Source organism: Microcaecilia unicolor, chromosome 12 (genome assembly GCF_901765095.1).
Source record: "Microcaecilia unicolor chromosome 12, aMicUni1.1, whole genome shotgun sequence".
In the NCBI taxonomy this organism is placed as follows: domain Eukaryota; kingdom Metazoa; phylum Chordata; class Amphibia; order Gymnophiona; family Siphonopidae; genus Microcaecilia; species Microcaecilia unicolor.
The window spans coordinates 13,869,016-13,883,126 of record NC_044042.1 but is presented as its reverse complement, the minus strand read 5'-3'; the positions used below and the strand labels follow the sequence as shown (position 1 = coordinate 13,883,126).

The window sequence follows — 14,111 nt, the reverse complement described above, 5'->3', positions numbered from 1 at the left end:
CTCGCTGTTTTCATACGTCAAGTAGAGTTCACAAAAGTTTGCTATTGAGATGTCCTATATTTAAAAATATTCGGTTTACGCATCAGTTGGATTCTATGTTTATTGTTTAAGCAGTTGCTATTTGGAATAAATTATCAAGGGGGGTCTTTTACTGAGGCCCGCTCACGTTTTTAGCATGCGCTAAACATTACAGATGCTCATAGGAATGCACTGGCGTCTCTAACGTCTAGTGCGCGCCCAACTTTAGCGTGCTAAAAAACATGAGCGCGCCTTAGTAAAAGACCCCCCCCACCACCAATTGTACTTTGATTAGATCAAAATTATATGCACCTGCATAAGAGATTGAAATCTTTTCTATTTGATAACTTTAATAGTAAGTTTTTTTTTTATTTTTTAATTATGTAATTCCTAATTTTTACATAAGTACATAAGTACTGCCATATTGGGAAAGACCAAAAGGTCCATCGAGCCCAGCATCCTGTTTCCAACAGTGGCCAATCCAGGTCACAAATACCCGGCAAGATCCCAAAAATGTACAAAACATTTTATACTGCTTATCCCAGAAATAGTGGATTTTCCCCAAGTCCAATTTAATAACGGTCTATGGACTTTTTCCTTTAGGAAGCCATCCAAACCTTTTTTAAATTCCGCTAAGCTAACCGCCTTTACCACATTCTCTGGCAACGAATTCCAGAGTTTAATTACACGTTGAGTGAAGAAAACTTTTCTCCGATTCGTTTTAAATTTACTACATTGTAGCTTCATCGCATGCCCCCTAGTCCTAGTATTTTTGGAAAGCGTGGACACTTCACATCTACCCGTTCAACTCCACTCATTATTTTATAGACCTCTATCATGTCTCCCCTCAGCTGCCTTTTCCCCAAGCTGAAGAGCCCTAGCCGCTTTAGCCTTTCCTCATAGGGAAGTCGTCCCATCCCCTTTATCATTTTGTTTGAGTTTCTTTTATGTAAACTACCTGGAACCTCTTGCTGGGATAGAGCGGTATATAAGACACGGATTACATTAGATTAGAGTTTACACCCTTGGTTTATCCTATGGGCTTAACAGATCAGGGCAAACCTGATGGCCGAGATCCCTGACTGGTACACGGTAAAGCAAACTTCTCACCTAGTGCTCTGTTAAGCGAGACTTGCTTTCAATTGCTTTACTTAATTTTTACAAACAGTAGGAATCCCTCCTCATCTCTTCTGCTTCCAGTCACCAGCAGTTAAGGTTTCGGGATGCAGTGAACTTGGGGAGGCCACCTACCCCTGGCTGTACTTACGTTTGTCTTCAAAGATATTCTTGGACTTCATGTAAACCATAGAGGGGTCGAGTTTTGGGGAACTTGACCTGACGGCGTTAGGTGGGAAAGGCAGAGGATGTGGTGCGGGTTCGTTCGGCCCAATGGCCTCTGAGCTGCCTGACACGTCCTGCTTATCCACTTTCTGAAATCAGAAAAAGAAAAAAAAAGAGCCAAGGCATTACTAGGGCAGAGAAACAAAGTTTTGAAAGAAGGTCAAGTTTAGACAGGTACTGAAATAGGGCAAATACTAGGTCATTTCCTGCCCCTTTTTTGGTGGATAAGAAAAGCCCCCAAATCACTAGGATCACGACGAGAACAGACACGACTGCTCACCAGGTCCTGCTTAGGTGCAGACATGTTTCCTCCATCTCCCATCTCAGATCTGAGGTTCTGCTTCTGTTACACAGGAAGACCTGTAAAATTGGCAAGAAATGCTCCGGGAGCGTGAAGACTCCGCCCTCAAAGCATTCCAGCTTTTGGAACCCTGTTTTTCCTGTCTGACCTTGCTGATGCAGTGACATGAATCACCATGTTATCACCCAGGTTGCAAGTCATTGTTTCTACAAGGCAACCTCACGTGTTATAGCTGTGCTGATGTATTTACACAACAGTGTTACTACTGACAAAAGGCAGCGTGCAGGAAAGGAGTAACTGTCTTTCACATCCCCATTCCTCCTTCATCAATATCACAATTAACAGCTGCTCCCGTAGTACTCACCCCTTTAACAGTCTTAGCAGGTGAGGGGGGACCTACAGGAAGAGAAGAGAATGCAAATGAACATTTGCAGCATATTCGTTCTACTGTAGCTTGAGTACAAAGACCCACAGAGTCCCAAAACTTCCTTCTTGTATAACCCGGAGCTCAGTGGGCATGAGAAGGACAGAGACTAGCCCAACTTCCAGTATTCCATTTCCTTCTCCCCATTTTCTTAAGTCTCACACTCAAACAAGTCAACTGGAGAGACACATTCACACTCTACTTTGGAAAATGGCCGTCTTACAGATAGATGAGTGTGTGCGATACTATTTACCCCAGAGCAGGGGCGTAGCCAGACTTCGGAAGGAGGGGGGCCCAGAACCCGAGGTGAGGGGGCACATTTTAGCCCCCCCCCCCCGGTGCCACCGACCCCCCCCCCGTGCCATTACCGATGCCCCCCCCCCCGCCAACTTTGATGACCCCCCTTCCGTAGCCAACCCTGCCCCGCCATCGCCTACCTTTGATGGCGGGGGACCCCAATCCCCGCCAGCCGAGGAGGTCCTCTTCTTCCTCCGAAGGCTTCGTTCTGTTTCTGACGTCCCGCACGTTGTACTTGCGGACGTCAGACTCAAAGAAACAGAACGAAGCCTTGCAGATCAGCCAGCAACGGACGTCAGCCTCACAGAAACAGGAACGAAGCCTTCGGAGGAAGAAGAGGACCTCCTCGGCTGGCGGGGATTGGGGGGGTCGAGAGGGTCATCGACAGGGGGGTCCAGGGCCCAATCTACGGGGGCACAGCCCCCCCCAGGCCTCACGTAGCTACACCACTGCCCCAGAGCTGACAGCCCAGGGTAGCGGTTCAGGGTGTGCGCGCTGTGAACCTGGAGACTCTACTCTGTTGCCCCCTCTCCTTGCAATCATTCCAATGAAATCTCCCACTGTGTACGATCTGCATCTTTTGCACATTTTGTCATAAGCCTTTTGCTAAAAAGCGATGAGATGTTTATTTAAATCATCATACCTCCACCCCAAATACAGCTTGGGAACTTTCTAAGAGAACTGCAACCCCAACACATTAACAAAGCCCCATCTTACCACCCGGAACAGGGAATGGAAAAACTGGAGGCAAAAAGGGGACAGAAAAACTTAAAAGGACCACTTAAAGCAGAGTAAAATGTTAAAATAGCCAAGTAAACTATCTTAAAATGTGTCTTTGCTAACGCTACAGCTTTAGTTCTCACAAATATTTCTCCCCCTAAATAGGGCCGTGCCGACACGGTAAGCGAGGTAAGCATGGCAGGAGGGTGCCATCCTCTGGGGGGCGCCCCGCCGCACCATGCTTACCTCGCCCTCTTCTCCCCAGATCCTTGTCCTTTTTTTTTGTTTGTTTAAATTTACCTCTCCGGCGCGTGGCAGCGTAGCGTTAGTGAGGAGGCGGCGCTCCCCCCGCCCGACGTGTCAGTCTCTTCCCTTCGCTCGGTTCCGCCTTCTTCTGACGTCAGAAATGACGGGACACTGAGCGAAGGGAAGAAGACACGTCGGGGCGGGGGAGCGCCGCCTCCTTCTCACTAACGCTACGCTGCCGCCCACCGGAGAGGTAAATTTAAACAAAAAGGAAAAGGATCTGGGGAGAAGAGGGCAGGAAGTGTAGCGATCGTTTTCGGCGGGGGGGGGGGGGGGGGGCCGCCGGGGCCAACTGCAGGCGGGCGCCGGAGACCCTAGGCACGGCCCTGCCCCTAAATATTATTTAACTATTGCTTTTTAATCCAAGTCTCACCTTATTTTAGCCTGCCCATTCAGAGCCAAGACACCCTCGGCTATAATCTAAAATCAACTCCAAGACTGGCATGCAGAGGAATGTTACCCACCTCCCCTTAAGATAAGCAATGCCACTTCCGCTCCTACTGGAAACTGCTTCAGCACTTCCACCACCTGGAGATGGGTCAAGTTCTGGATGTTCTGGTGACAGATCTCCTTAATCACATCCCCTTTCTGAAGGCCCTGGCACCACTGGCTATCTAGAATCATCTTCACCTTCTGCCCCATGGGGCTGTCCGCTATTGCAAAACCAAACCCCTTTGGACCTTTTACGAGAGGGATGGTGACGAGTTCTGGCAGGGAGCTGCCTGACGATGCCATGGAGACCCTTTGGTCAAGCGATTCCAAGGAAGGGCCGTTCAGACGACCATTGACCACAACATGGCCTGGTTTCCCATTCTGGTCCAATATGACGGTCCCAGGTTTTAAGTCCTGGCTGCTTATGCCTATGTCCCCTTTGGCTACTGGCTGGCCATTAATGATTGGAATGGTGGCAATCATGTCTGCTACAGGATCTTCAGTGTCGTCAGGAAGTGGATAACCTCGACACAAGGTCATATTCACATACTGGTTAACAGGAATCAGCTGGAACATCTGAACCACTTCAGCATGGGTATGGCCAAGGACACAGGTGCCGTTTATGTCTACGATGACATCGCCTACCAAAACACAAAAGGAGACCTCATTAGAACATAAGGCAGAGGATAGCTGGTTCGGCCTGTCTTTTCCTTCTTGCACCTGGAGTGGACAACAGAGCCCCTTACTGGCCCCACCCACCCCACGGAAAATTACCACCGGCTTTCTCATTCTAATATTTATCAAGGAGGACCTACCTTCTAACATACTAATATAAGAACATCCTAATTGCCCCACTTGTCGTGGAGAAAAGATTAGTCTACGAGCCAATGCTACCAAGTTTCTTTGTTATTTATTTTTATTTTTTGTTACATTTGTACCCTGCGCTTTCCCACTCATGGCAGGCTCAATGCGGCTTACATGGGGCAATGGAGGGTTAAGTGACTTGCCCAGAGTCAGTTCCTCAGTTCTCCAGGACCAAAGTCCACCACCCTAACCACTAGGCCACTCCTCCACTGTTGCTACTATTTGAGATTCTACACGGAATGTTGCTATTCCACTAGCAACATTCCATGTAGAAGTCGGCCCTTGCAGATCAGCAATGTGGCCGCACAGGCTTCTGCTTCTGTGAGTCTGACGTCCTGCAAGACTCACAGAAACAGAAGCCTGCGCAGCCTTCTACATGGAATGTTGCTAGTGGAATAGCAACATTCCATGTAGAATCTCCAATAGTAGCAACATTCCATGTAGAATCTCCAATAGTATCTATTTTCTTTTTGTTACATTTGTACCCCGCGCTTCCCTGCTCATGGCAGGCTCAATGCGGCTTACATGGGGCAATGGAGGGTTAAGTGACTTGCCCAGAGTCACAAGGAGCTGCCTGTGCCTGAAGTGGGAATCGAACTCAGTTCCTCAGTTCCCCAGGACCAAAGTCCACCACCCTAACCACTAGGCCACTCCTCCACCCCTGTTATAGTCTGTGAGGGAGACATGTCTCACTGCCACCCTTAACAGACGAGTCCTTCTTGAACAGAAAAATCTTTCCAGCTGCTGCCCCAGCGTTAGGATGCAGCACTCACAAAAGACATGGTGGGTCTACTGTCATTTCACAGAAATCATGGTTGATGTGTGGAATAAGGAACAAAGGCCAGTTACGTTGTGACTGGCAAGATTTACTCTACAACACTCACTGCTTCCCCTTACTTCTTTCTCCTTTCCTTACTACCCCCCTCCCCCACCCCAGCACTTTAAGCACAGATTAGTTGCCAGCGGCGTACTGAGGGCAGGGCGGTTGGGGCGGTCCGCCCCAGGTGCACAGCTATCGGCTCTGCCGGTTCCCTGCTCCCTCTGATGTTACTTCCTGTTCCGGGGCAAAGGAAGTAGGGAACTGGCGGAGTTAACAGCCGTGCGGCTGCTCCCAGCACCCCAGGAGGTAAGAACAATGCACCGGGGGGGGGGGGGGGGGGGGATGCACCCAGGGGTGTCGTGCTGCAACCGGCGGGGGGGGGGGGGTGGGTGCGGAATGGGCGGCCTGGCAGCCAAGGAACACCACTGTTAGTTGTCAACCTTTAAAATACTAGGGCGAATTTTTAAACTCTGTGGTCGATGTTCCTTTAATACACCAGCCACCGCTTTTAAAGACGTGTCTGAATATGGCTCTGAATATTCAAGCATATAAAAAGAGGAAGTCCAAATCTCCCGTGAAGACAAAACAAAACACAAAAAAGGCGGAAGACAACCCAAAACAGACCAAAAACAAGGGAGTTAGAGCGCCAGAAAAGTTTAATAGGACCCTACACGGTCCGTGTTTCGGCCAACAGGCCTTCCTCAGGGACAGTTCAGGGAGGGAGTCCTGGTGCAGGCTGCAGGCAGCCTATGTGTGCCACTGCCCTGGTGAAGACTGCAGCAGAGAGGATTTTAAGGTGGGGACAGGGGGTTAGGTCTCAAGAGTTTTGTTTCATGAATATCTTGGAGGAATACCTGTAAACGTCAGATTCAGGACCCCTGAGGAAGGCCTGCTGGCCGAAACACGGACCGTGTAGGGTCCTATTAAACTTTTCTGGCGCTCTAACTCCCTTGTTTTTGGTGTGTTTTGGGTTGTCTTCCGCCTTTTTTGTGTTTTGTTTTGTCTAAATATTCAAGAACAGGATGTGACCGGTGGCTTTGTCCAAATAACTTGGGAAAGATTTTTCCTGTCCTATTCAGGTAGTTATCCGGATTCCAGTACTGAATATTGCTGGTCTTAGGGTAACTCCCGGCTCTGCCCTCACATCCGGATTCCAGTATTGAATATTGCTGGTCTTAGGGTAACTCCCGGCTCTGCCCTCACATCGCCCCCAACACTATCCAGATAGCACTGAGGTGGTCTGCAGAGATTCAACGCATTATCTGGATGATGCTCTAAAAAAGTCTGGGTTATGACTCCAGTCAGCGGCACACGTTAGCAGATAAATGTGCTGAGTATCAGGCACCTGCCTTCAGGAGACACATGGGTGAACGGGGGGCACCAAGAGCCGACTCACCTAGCAATGATCCAAGCTTCCAACAACTTCCTGTGTCACAAGTTAATGGGTTCTGTTTTAGATTTTTTTTAAACTCACTTTCACAACAAACCAGATAAAAGTGCATTTATTTACCAAGGTAAATGAGGCAAATGAAATACAGAACTGCTGACATAGGCCTCACTATGGGGGTGCAAATGCCCCCCCCCCCCAAAAAAAAAAGAAATCTTAGTTGCACCCAGTGGTCTACTCCATTCCCTCAAACTTGCCCTACTCCCACAGCTCCTTCCTGCTGCAGGACTGTCAGTACTGTGAAAAAAAAACAAACACCAAAACCAAACAAACGTGTCTCGTGTTCAAGCTCTCAGTCAGGCTCTGGCGGTCCCGCCCCCTCTTATGCACACTTCCTGCTGCTAAGGGGGAGGGACCGGCAGGGCCTGAGAGGAGAGTTGCAGCAGGAGGCTGCCTGTCTTTTAGTTTGTTTTTTTTTCATAGTGCTGACAGTCCCGAGGCAGAAAAGAGCTGCAGGAGGAAGGTAAGCTTGAAGGAAGAGAGAAGAGAGGGGGGCAGGGAAGGAGAGGAAGAGAGGGGGAAGGGAAGGGGGAAAGGGAAGGGTTGAGGGGGGAAGAGGGGAAGAGAGGGGGAAGGGAAGGGGTAAAGGGAGGGGTTGAGGGGGGAAGGAGGAAAGAGGGGGGGGGGGGGAAGGAGAGAAGAGAGGGGAGAGGGCAAGGGAGTAGAGGGGAAGAAGGGGGCAGGGTAGATACCTCTAAACCAAGATGGGGGAATGGGAAATGGGGGGGGGGGGGGGGATGAAAATAAAAAAAGCAGGGGCCATTTTGGGTTGCAGAGGTCCAATATATGGGGGATGAAAGAAGGAAGAAGACTTTCAGACTCTGGGAATGGGAGAACAGGGCACATGCTGAGGCTAAGGCGAGGGAACATAGTAACATAGTAGATGACGGCAGAAAAAGACCTGCACGGTCCATCCAGTCTGCCCAACAAGATAAACTCATATGTGCTACTTTTTGTGTATACCCTACCTTGATTTGTACCTGTCCTCTTCAGGGCACAGACCGTATAAGTCTGCTCAGCACTATCCCCGCCTCCCAACCACCAGCCCCGCCTCCCACCACCGGCTCTGGCACAGACCGTATAAGTCTGCTCAGCAGTATCCCCGCCTCCCAACCACCGGCTCTGGCACAGACCCTATAAGTCTGGGAAGGGTCTTTTGTGGGGAGAAGGGGAATGATTTAGGGAGAAGAGTCTGACGGTGGGGCTGGGAGAAAAAGGGACCAAGGGCAGACTCTTGAGGTTTGGGGCTGCTTTGTGGAGAAGAGTCCTGAGGGTTGACACGTGGGCTGGGGATTGAATTGATAGAAGGGGATTCTAGGAGAAGGGGGAAGATGTTGGCAGAAGGCAGTGAGAGAAGGGGTTGATGCTGTGGCAGCGAGAAAGAAGAGGACGGCAGACAATGTGGCAGGGTGAAATAAGGGTATATACAGCAGAAAGTGGAGATGGAGGGTAAGGGATAAGGATAGATAGATGCTGGGGCAAACAGAAGAAAAGGCAGGGTAGAGGAGGCAGGTGAGCAGATGCTGGGGAAGAGATGAGAGAATGAATGCCAGAGATGGAAAAGAGATGTCGAGGAAAAAAGGATAAAGAGGGAAAGGGCTATGGGAGATACAGAGGAAGGGGGCAAATGTTTGAAGGAAGTGAGAGAAGATGGAAATGGGAAAGTAAAAAGAGGAATGGAAGCCTGACATAAGCAAGGGACTGGAGGTGCGAAGGAACGGGGTTCGTGAGATGATGAGAGGTGGAGTTAGATGAGGCTGAGTTGGCTATGAGTACAGAGAGTGGAAATAAGGAACTAGAAGGTGGTTAAGACAGGAATCCAAGACAAGCGGAAATGGAAGGACTAGAGAAGTATTATATGGAGGGAAAAAGGGAAATAAACACTGGCTAAAAGAAGATAAAAAGACAATTAAGAGAAATGGAAGGAAAGATGAAAAAGGGGGTTAAGTACAGACAATGGAAATGAAGGACTAGGATAGGGAGTACGTCAAACATATAAACGGAAAGTGACCGACTCACTTGCAAATGCGCAGTACAGACTTCCCTCTCTGTCCCACCCTCGCGTCAAGACGTCAGAGGGCGGAACAGAGAGGGAAATGGAGTCGGACTGTCGCACGCCGCCTGGAAACGAACATCGCGCCAACCAACCTCCACCCTCTCCCCCCATCCCCGCTGCCGCCCCCCCTCCCTCCATATCGGGCCCCCTGCACTGACCTGACAGCGCCTCTCACCTCCGTGTGAAAGCGCTACAGGCAGCAGCTGCTGCCTGTAGCGCTTTCACACGGAGGTGAGAGGCGCTGTCAGGTCAGTGCAGGGGGCCTGGCACGGAGGGGAGAGGGAGCGGCGGCGAGGAGGGTAGCTGGACATGGGGTGAGAGCAGGGCAGAGAGGAGGGTTGCTGGACGAGGGGGGAGGGGGGGAGGCCAAGGGACAGAGGAGGGTTGGTGGATATGGTGGGGGAGGATCGGTGGATGGGGTGAGGCCAGGGGAGAGAGGAGGGCTGCAATACTCGCCCGTTTTTACGGGCTTAACGGCTAGTTAAGTATAAAGGGGTATAGGATAGAGAGAAACGGGAGGCAATGGGAGCTCTGGAGAAGGGGCGAGAGATGGAAAGCTAGAAGGTTGTAAGATTGTAAGCTCTTTGAGCAGGGACTGTCTTTCTTCTATGTTTGTGCAGCGCTGCATACGCCTTGTAGCGCTATAGAAATGCTAAATAGTAGTAGTAGAAGGTGAGTGAAAAATGAAAGGGTGGCAATGAGGGTGAAAACCGAGGGGTAAAATAGATACGAGTAGAGCGGAAGATAAGAGAAAAATGGAGAAAAAAAAACAGTGTCAGAGACGTGTACAGGAGGAACGGAAGACAACAGTAACAGAGGAAATGGAAAGGAGACCCTGAAAAAGAACCAAGAAGGCTGACAAGAAAAATGAAGAACAGAGAAATAAGATGATGAGACAACAAAAGTAGAAAAGAAAAACATTTTCCAGTTTTAGGGATTGTCAGCTCGGGATTTGGGCACATCTGTTTTTTTTTTTAAAATATATTTGCAAAATCCAGAATAAAATGCATTTCAGTTTTTCTTTTTCCAGTAATACGCTTCTAAGTCTAGCTTTCTGGGGAGTTTCTACTTCAGGTTTTGTCGGCATTTTCAGAACACTGACAGCCCAGGTCTTACATAAGGGTCAGCAGTACCACAAACCTGACCCCTTCCATCTCATCCCACCCCCCAGGCACAGGACCCCAAAACTTTACTTTTCTTTGAATGATTGATTATAGGTGCTGTGGGTGCTACAATTTTCATCCAATAGCCATCTTGCTCCAGGTTAGGAAATGATGGAGGTGTACTGACCACTATTTACACATACTAAGAAGTGTTAGCTTAGTATGATTTTAATATAATAACTGTTATCAACACAAATAGTAAATATTAGCAGTGAAGATGCATAAGATAGATCTGCATACACTACCCCCTTGTTAAAGATCAGACCATCAAAAAACTTCAAACAGCCCAAAACACCGCAGCCAGACTCATATTTGGAAAAACAAAATATGAAAGTGCAAAACCCCTAAGACAGAAATTACACTGGCTTCCACTTAAAGAACGTATCACATTCAAGATCTGCACGATTGTTCATAAAATCATCTACGGAGAGGCCCCGACCTACATGCTGGACCTCGTGGACCTACCACCCAGAAACGCTAAGAGTTCTTCCCGTACCTTCCTTAACCTACACTTCCCCAGCTGTAAAGGGCTAAAATACAAACTAACACACGCGACCTGCTTTTCTTATACGAGTACGCAGCTATGGAACTCACTTCCAACTCACTTGAGAACGATAATGAATTAATCAACTTCCGCAAATCCCTGAAGACCTACCTCTTTAACAAAGCCTACCATGAGAACCCTTAACTAACTATAACACAACACCTATCCAACATCATTCAGAATTATCTTTCTACAACTACCTGAACAAATCCTCTTGTCTTCTTTAACCTCTTTATAACACCAATTGTATTATTTAACCTGATATGGCGATGCCATAACAGATCTTTGTAAGCCACATTCAGCCTGCAAATAGGTGGGAAAATGTGGGATACAAGTGCAATAAATATTAATAATGAAAATCAGTCTCATGCATATTCATTGTGAATATCCTAAAACCCAGACTGGGTTGAGAACCACTGCTCTATCATCTCTGGCCTTCATTCCCATATGGAAGAATTCATCGAATGGTGCTATGAAATATGTGTTCTCGGTGGGGCTAAACGGTTTCTAAAGCCTTTGGGACTCACAGTATCTTTTATACCTGATTTAAAGGGGGAGGGGAGGAGTGTGATGTGCAGAAATGTCACTGACTTGTCTCCCCCACCCAATACATGGACTGCCTCCCCTGTGCCCCCCACCTAAATACTTTTGTCTTAGTGATACCACTGACTGCTGGATGAAATGTCCTACCATCATAGCCTGGAGTTTGCTTTCTGCTTTTGAAACACAATTTGTCACGGACAAACGTTGACATTAAACTGGTTACCAGAAGGTGTACATGCACATTAAAGAAGCTGCATATTTATCCGACAGGAGTTTTCCTCAGAGTGGGTGAGAGGGAAGAGAACATAAGACAGTATTTTCACCTGGGGAGATTTTCCCATCCTGAGCTGCAGGCCCATCTTTCAGCACGTTTTTCACCTGCAGGAATTCATCCGGTCGGTCCCCTCCAATGATGGTGAACCCAAAGCCCATTGTGCTTTTTTTCAGAGAGGTCCGGAGCAGTGCACCTTTCAGCTGGGAGGGGTCTCTGGTGAACAGGGACTTCTCTGAATCTATACGTGCACGAAAAGAACAAAAAAAAAACAACAGTAAGGTTTAGGGACAAATACAGAAACAGACAAGATTACCCCACAGACACAAATTGTGGACCTTTAACACATCACACCCAAATTAAGAGGCCGATATTAAAAAATGATATGTCCAGTTAACTTCAGGATTTACTTGGACAAATGTATTTTAAAATTCTCCCTCCCTCCACATCATTTGAACATTGCCTGGCCAGTTAAAGCCACTGCCAGGAAATTGTCTTTGGAGGCGTTTCAGAAGCATGAGTTGAGTTTAGCTAGACACTTTTAGGACAACCGTCCAGCACACCTAACCCCAACCAAACATACTGTATCCTGGTAGCTGTCACTTGCTGCTGAATATCTGTACCTAGTTTTATGCGGGACTTAGCTGCAGAATTTTGAGCACAAGTGGAATGTATTAGATTAGTACGAATAATGCTCCTGGGGTATTGTATTATTGAATTAGAAATTTCAGAACTCGTGTGCTTCAAACCAAAGCGACTTGGCTTCAACTTATGCAGGCAAAGGGCAGAAGGAGAAAGGAAAGACCGGAACCCGATATTCTGTATATGACAAATAGAAAGAACCCCGGATAAAACTGAACCCTGCAACCTTTCACTGTAGGGATCCTGATCTTAGATCAATCATGACCACCAACGGTTATTCCTGGAAATCTCTCGGGGTAATATATCTAGATGGGTTAGTTTTGTACCTACTATAAGAACATACGAATAGCCATTTTAGCCCAGTATCCTGCTTCCAACAGTGGCCAATCCAGGTCACAAGTACCTGGCTGAATCCCAAAGAGTAACAAAATTCCGGAATCCCAAAGAAAAGAAAGATTCCCAAATCCCAAAGAGTAGCAAGATTCTGGAACCTCAAAGAGTAGCAAGATTCCGGAACCTCAAAGAGTAGCAACATTCAATCCCAGGGCAAGCAGTGACTTCTCCCATGTCTATGTCAATAGCAGACTATGGACCTTTCTTCGAGAAACTTGTCCAAACCTTTTTCAAACCCAGAAACACTAACCGCTGTTACCACATCCTCTAGTAATGAGTTCCAGAGCTTAACTATTTGTTGAGTGAAAAAAATATTTCCTCCTATTCATTTAAAAAGTATTATCACGTAACTTCATTGAGTGTCCCCTAGTCTTAGTGCTTTCTAAAAAATAAACAATTAATTCACTTTTACCCATTCTATACCACTCAGGATTTTGCAGACCTCAATCATATCTCCTCTCATCTGTCTCTTTTCTAAGTTGAAGAGTCGTAGTCGGAGGAGTAGCCTAGTGGTTAGTGCAGTGGACTTTGATTCTAGGGAACTGAGTTCAATTCCCACTGCAGCTCCTTGTGACTCTGGGCAAGTCACTTAACCCTCCCATTGCCCCTGGTACAAAATAAGTACCTGAATATATGTAAACCGCTTTGAATGTAGTTGCAAAAACCTCAGAAAGGTGGTATATCAAGTCCCAGTTCCCTTTCCTTATTTGAGATTCTACATGGAATGTTGCTACTATTGAGATTCTGTTGCTACTATTGAGATTCTGCATGGAATGTTGCTATTCCACTAGCAACATTCCACGTAGAAGCCTGCCCTTGCAGATCAGCAACACGGCCGCGCAGGCTTCTGTTTCTGTGAGTCTGAAGTCCTGCAAGGACAGGCTTCTACATGGAATGTTGCTAGTGGAGGAGTAGCCTAGTGGTTAGTGCAGCGGACTCTGATTCTGGGGAACTGGGTTCGATTCCCACTGCAGCTCCTTGTGACTCTGGGCAAGTCACTTAACCCTCCATTGCCCCTGGTACAAAATAAGTACCTGAATATATGTAAACCGCTTTGAATGTAGCTGCAAAAACCTCAGAAAGGCGGTATATCAAGTCCCATTTCCCTTTCCCTTATGACATCACAATAGAAGTGAGCCAAGTATGGGGCAATCAAGCCATTGTGACATCACTGATTAGGTTGGCTCTTATTGGTGGAATGAGTGGAGGAGTAGCCTAGTGGTTAGTGCAGCGGACTCTGATTCTGGGGAACTGGGTTCGATTCCCACTGCAGCCCCTTGTGACTCTGGGCAAGTCACTTAACCCTTCCATTGCCCCTAGTACAAAATAAGTACCTGAATATATGTAAACCACTTTGAATGTAGTTGCAAAAACCTCAAAGGTGGTATATCAAGTCCCGTTTCCCTTCCCCTTCTTTGAACGTTTTCTAATCCTACTGTATCTTTTTTGAGCTATGGCAACCAGAATTGCATACAATACTCAAGTTGAGTTTGCACCATGGAGCGATAAAGAAACATTAGAGCAGGGGC

At 47.5% G+C, this 14,111-nt stretch overlaps 1 protein-coding gene across 4 annotated transcripts in view; it reads right to left on the bottom strand.

Moving 5' to 3' along the window:
* MAGI3 (membrane associated guanylate kinase, WW and PDZ domain containing 3) overlaps positions 1-14,111 on the bottom strand; it is a 336,183-nt gene that overhangs the window by 48,521 nt on the left and 273,551 nt on the right. For all 4 annotated transcript variants that reach the window (XM_030221928.1, XM_030221929.1, XM_030221930.1 and 1 more), the window contains exons 9-12: positions 11,600-11,788; positions 3,872-4,480; positions 2,025-2,056; positions 1,286-1,448 (exon numbers count right to left, since the gene is read on the bottom strand). In XM_030221928.1, the coding sequence (XP_030077788.1) occupies positions 1,286-1,448; positions 2,025-2,056; positions 3,872-4,480; positions 11,600-11,788 (993 nt within the window). The remainder of the gene's footprint in view (positions 1-1,285; positions 1,449-2,024; positions 2,057-3,871; positions 4,481-11,599; positions 11,789-14,111) is intronic.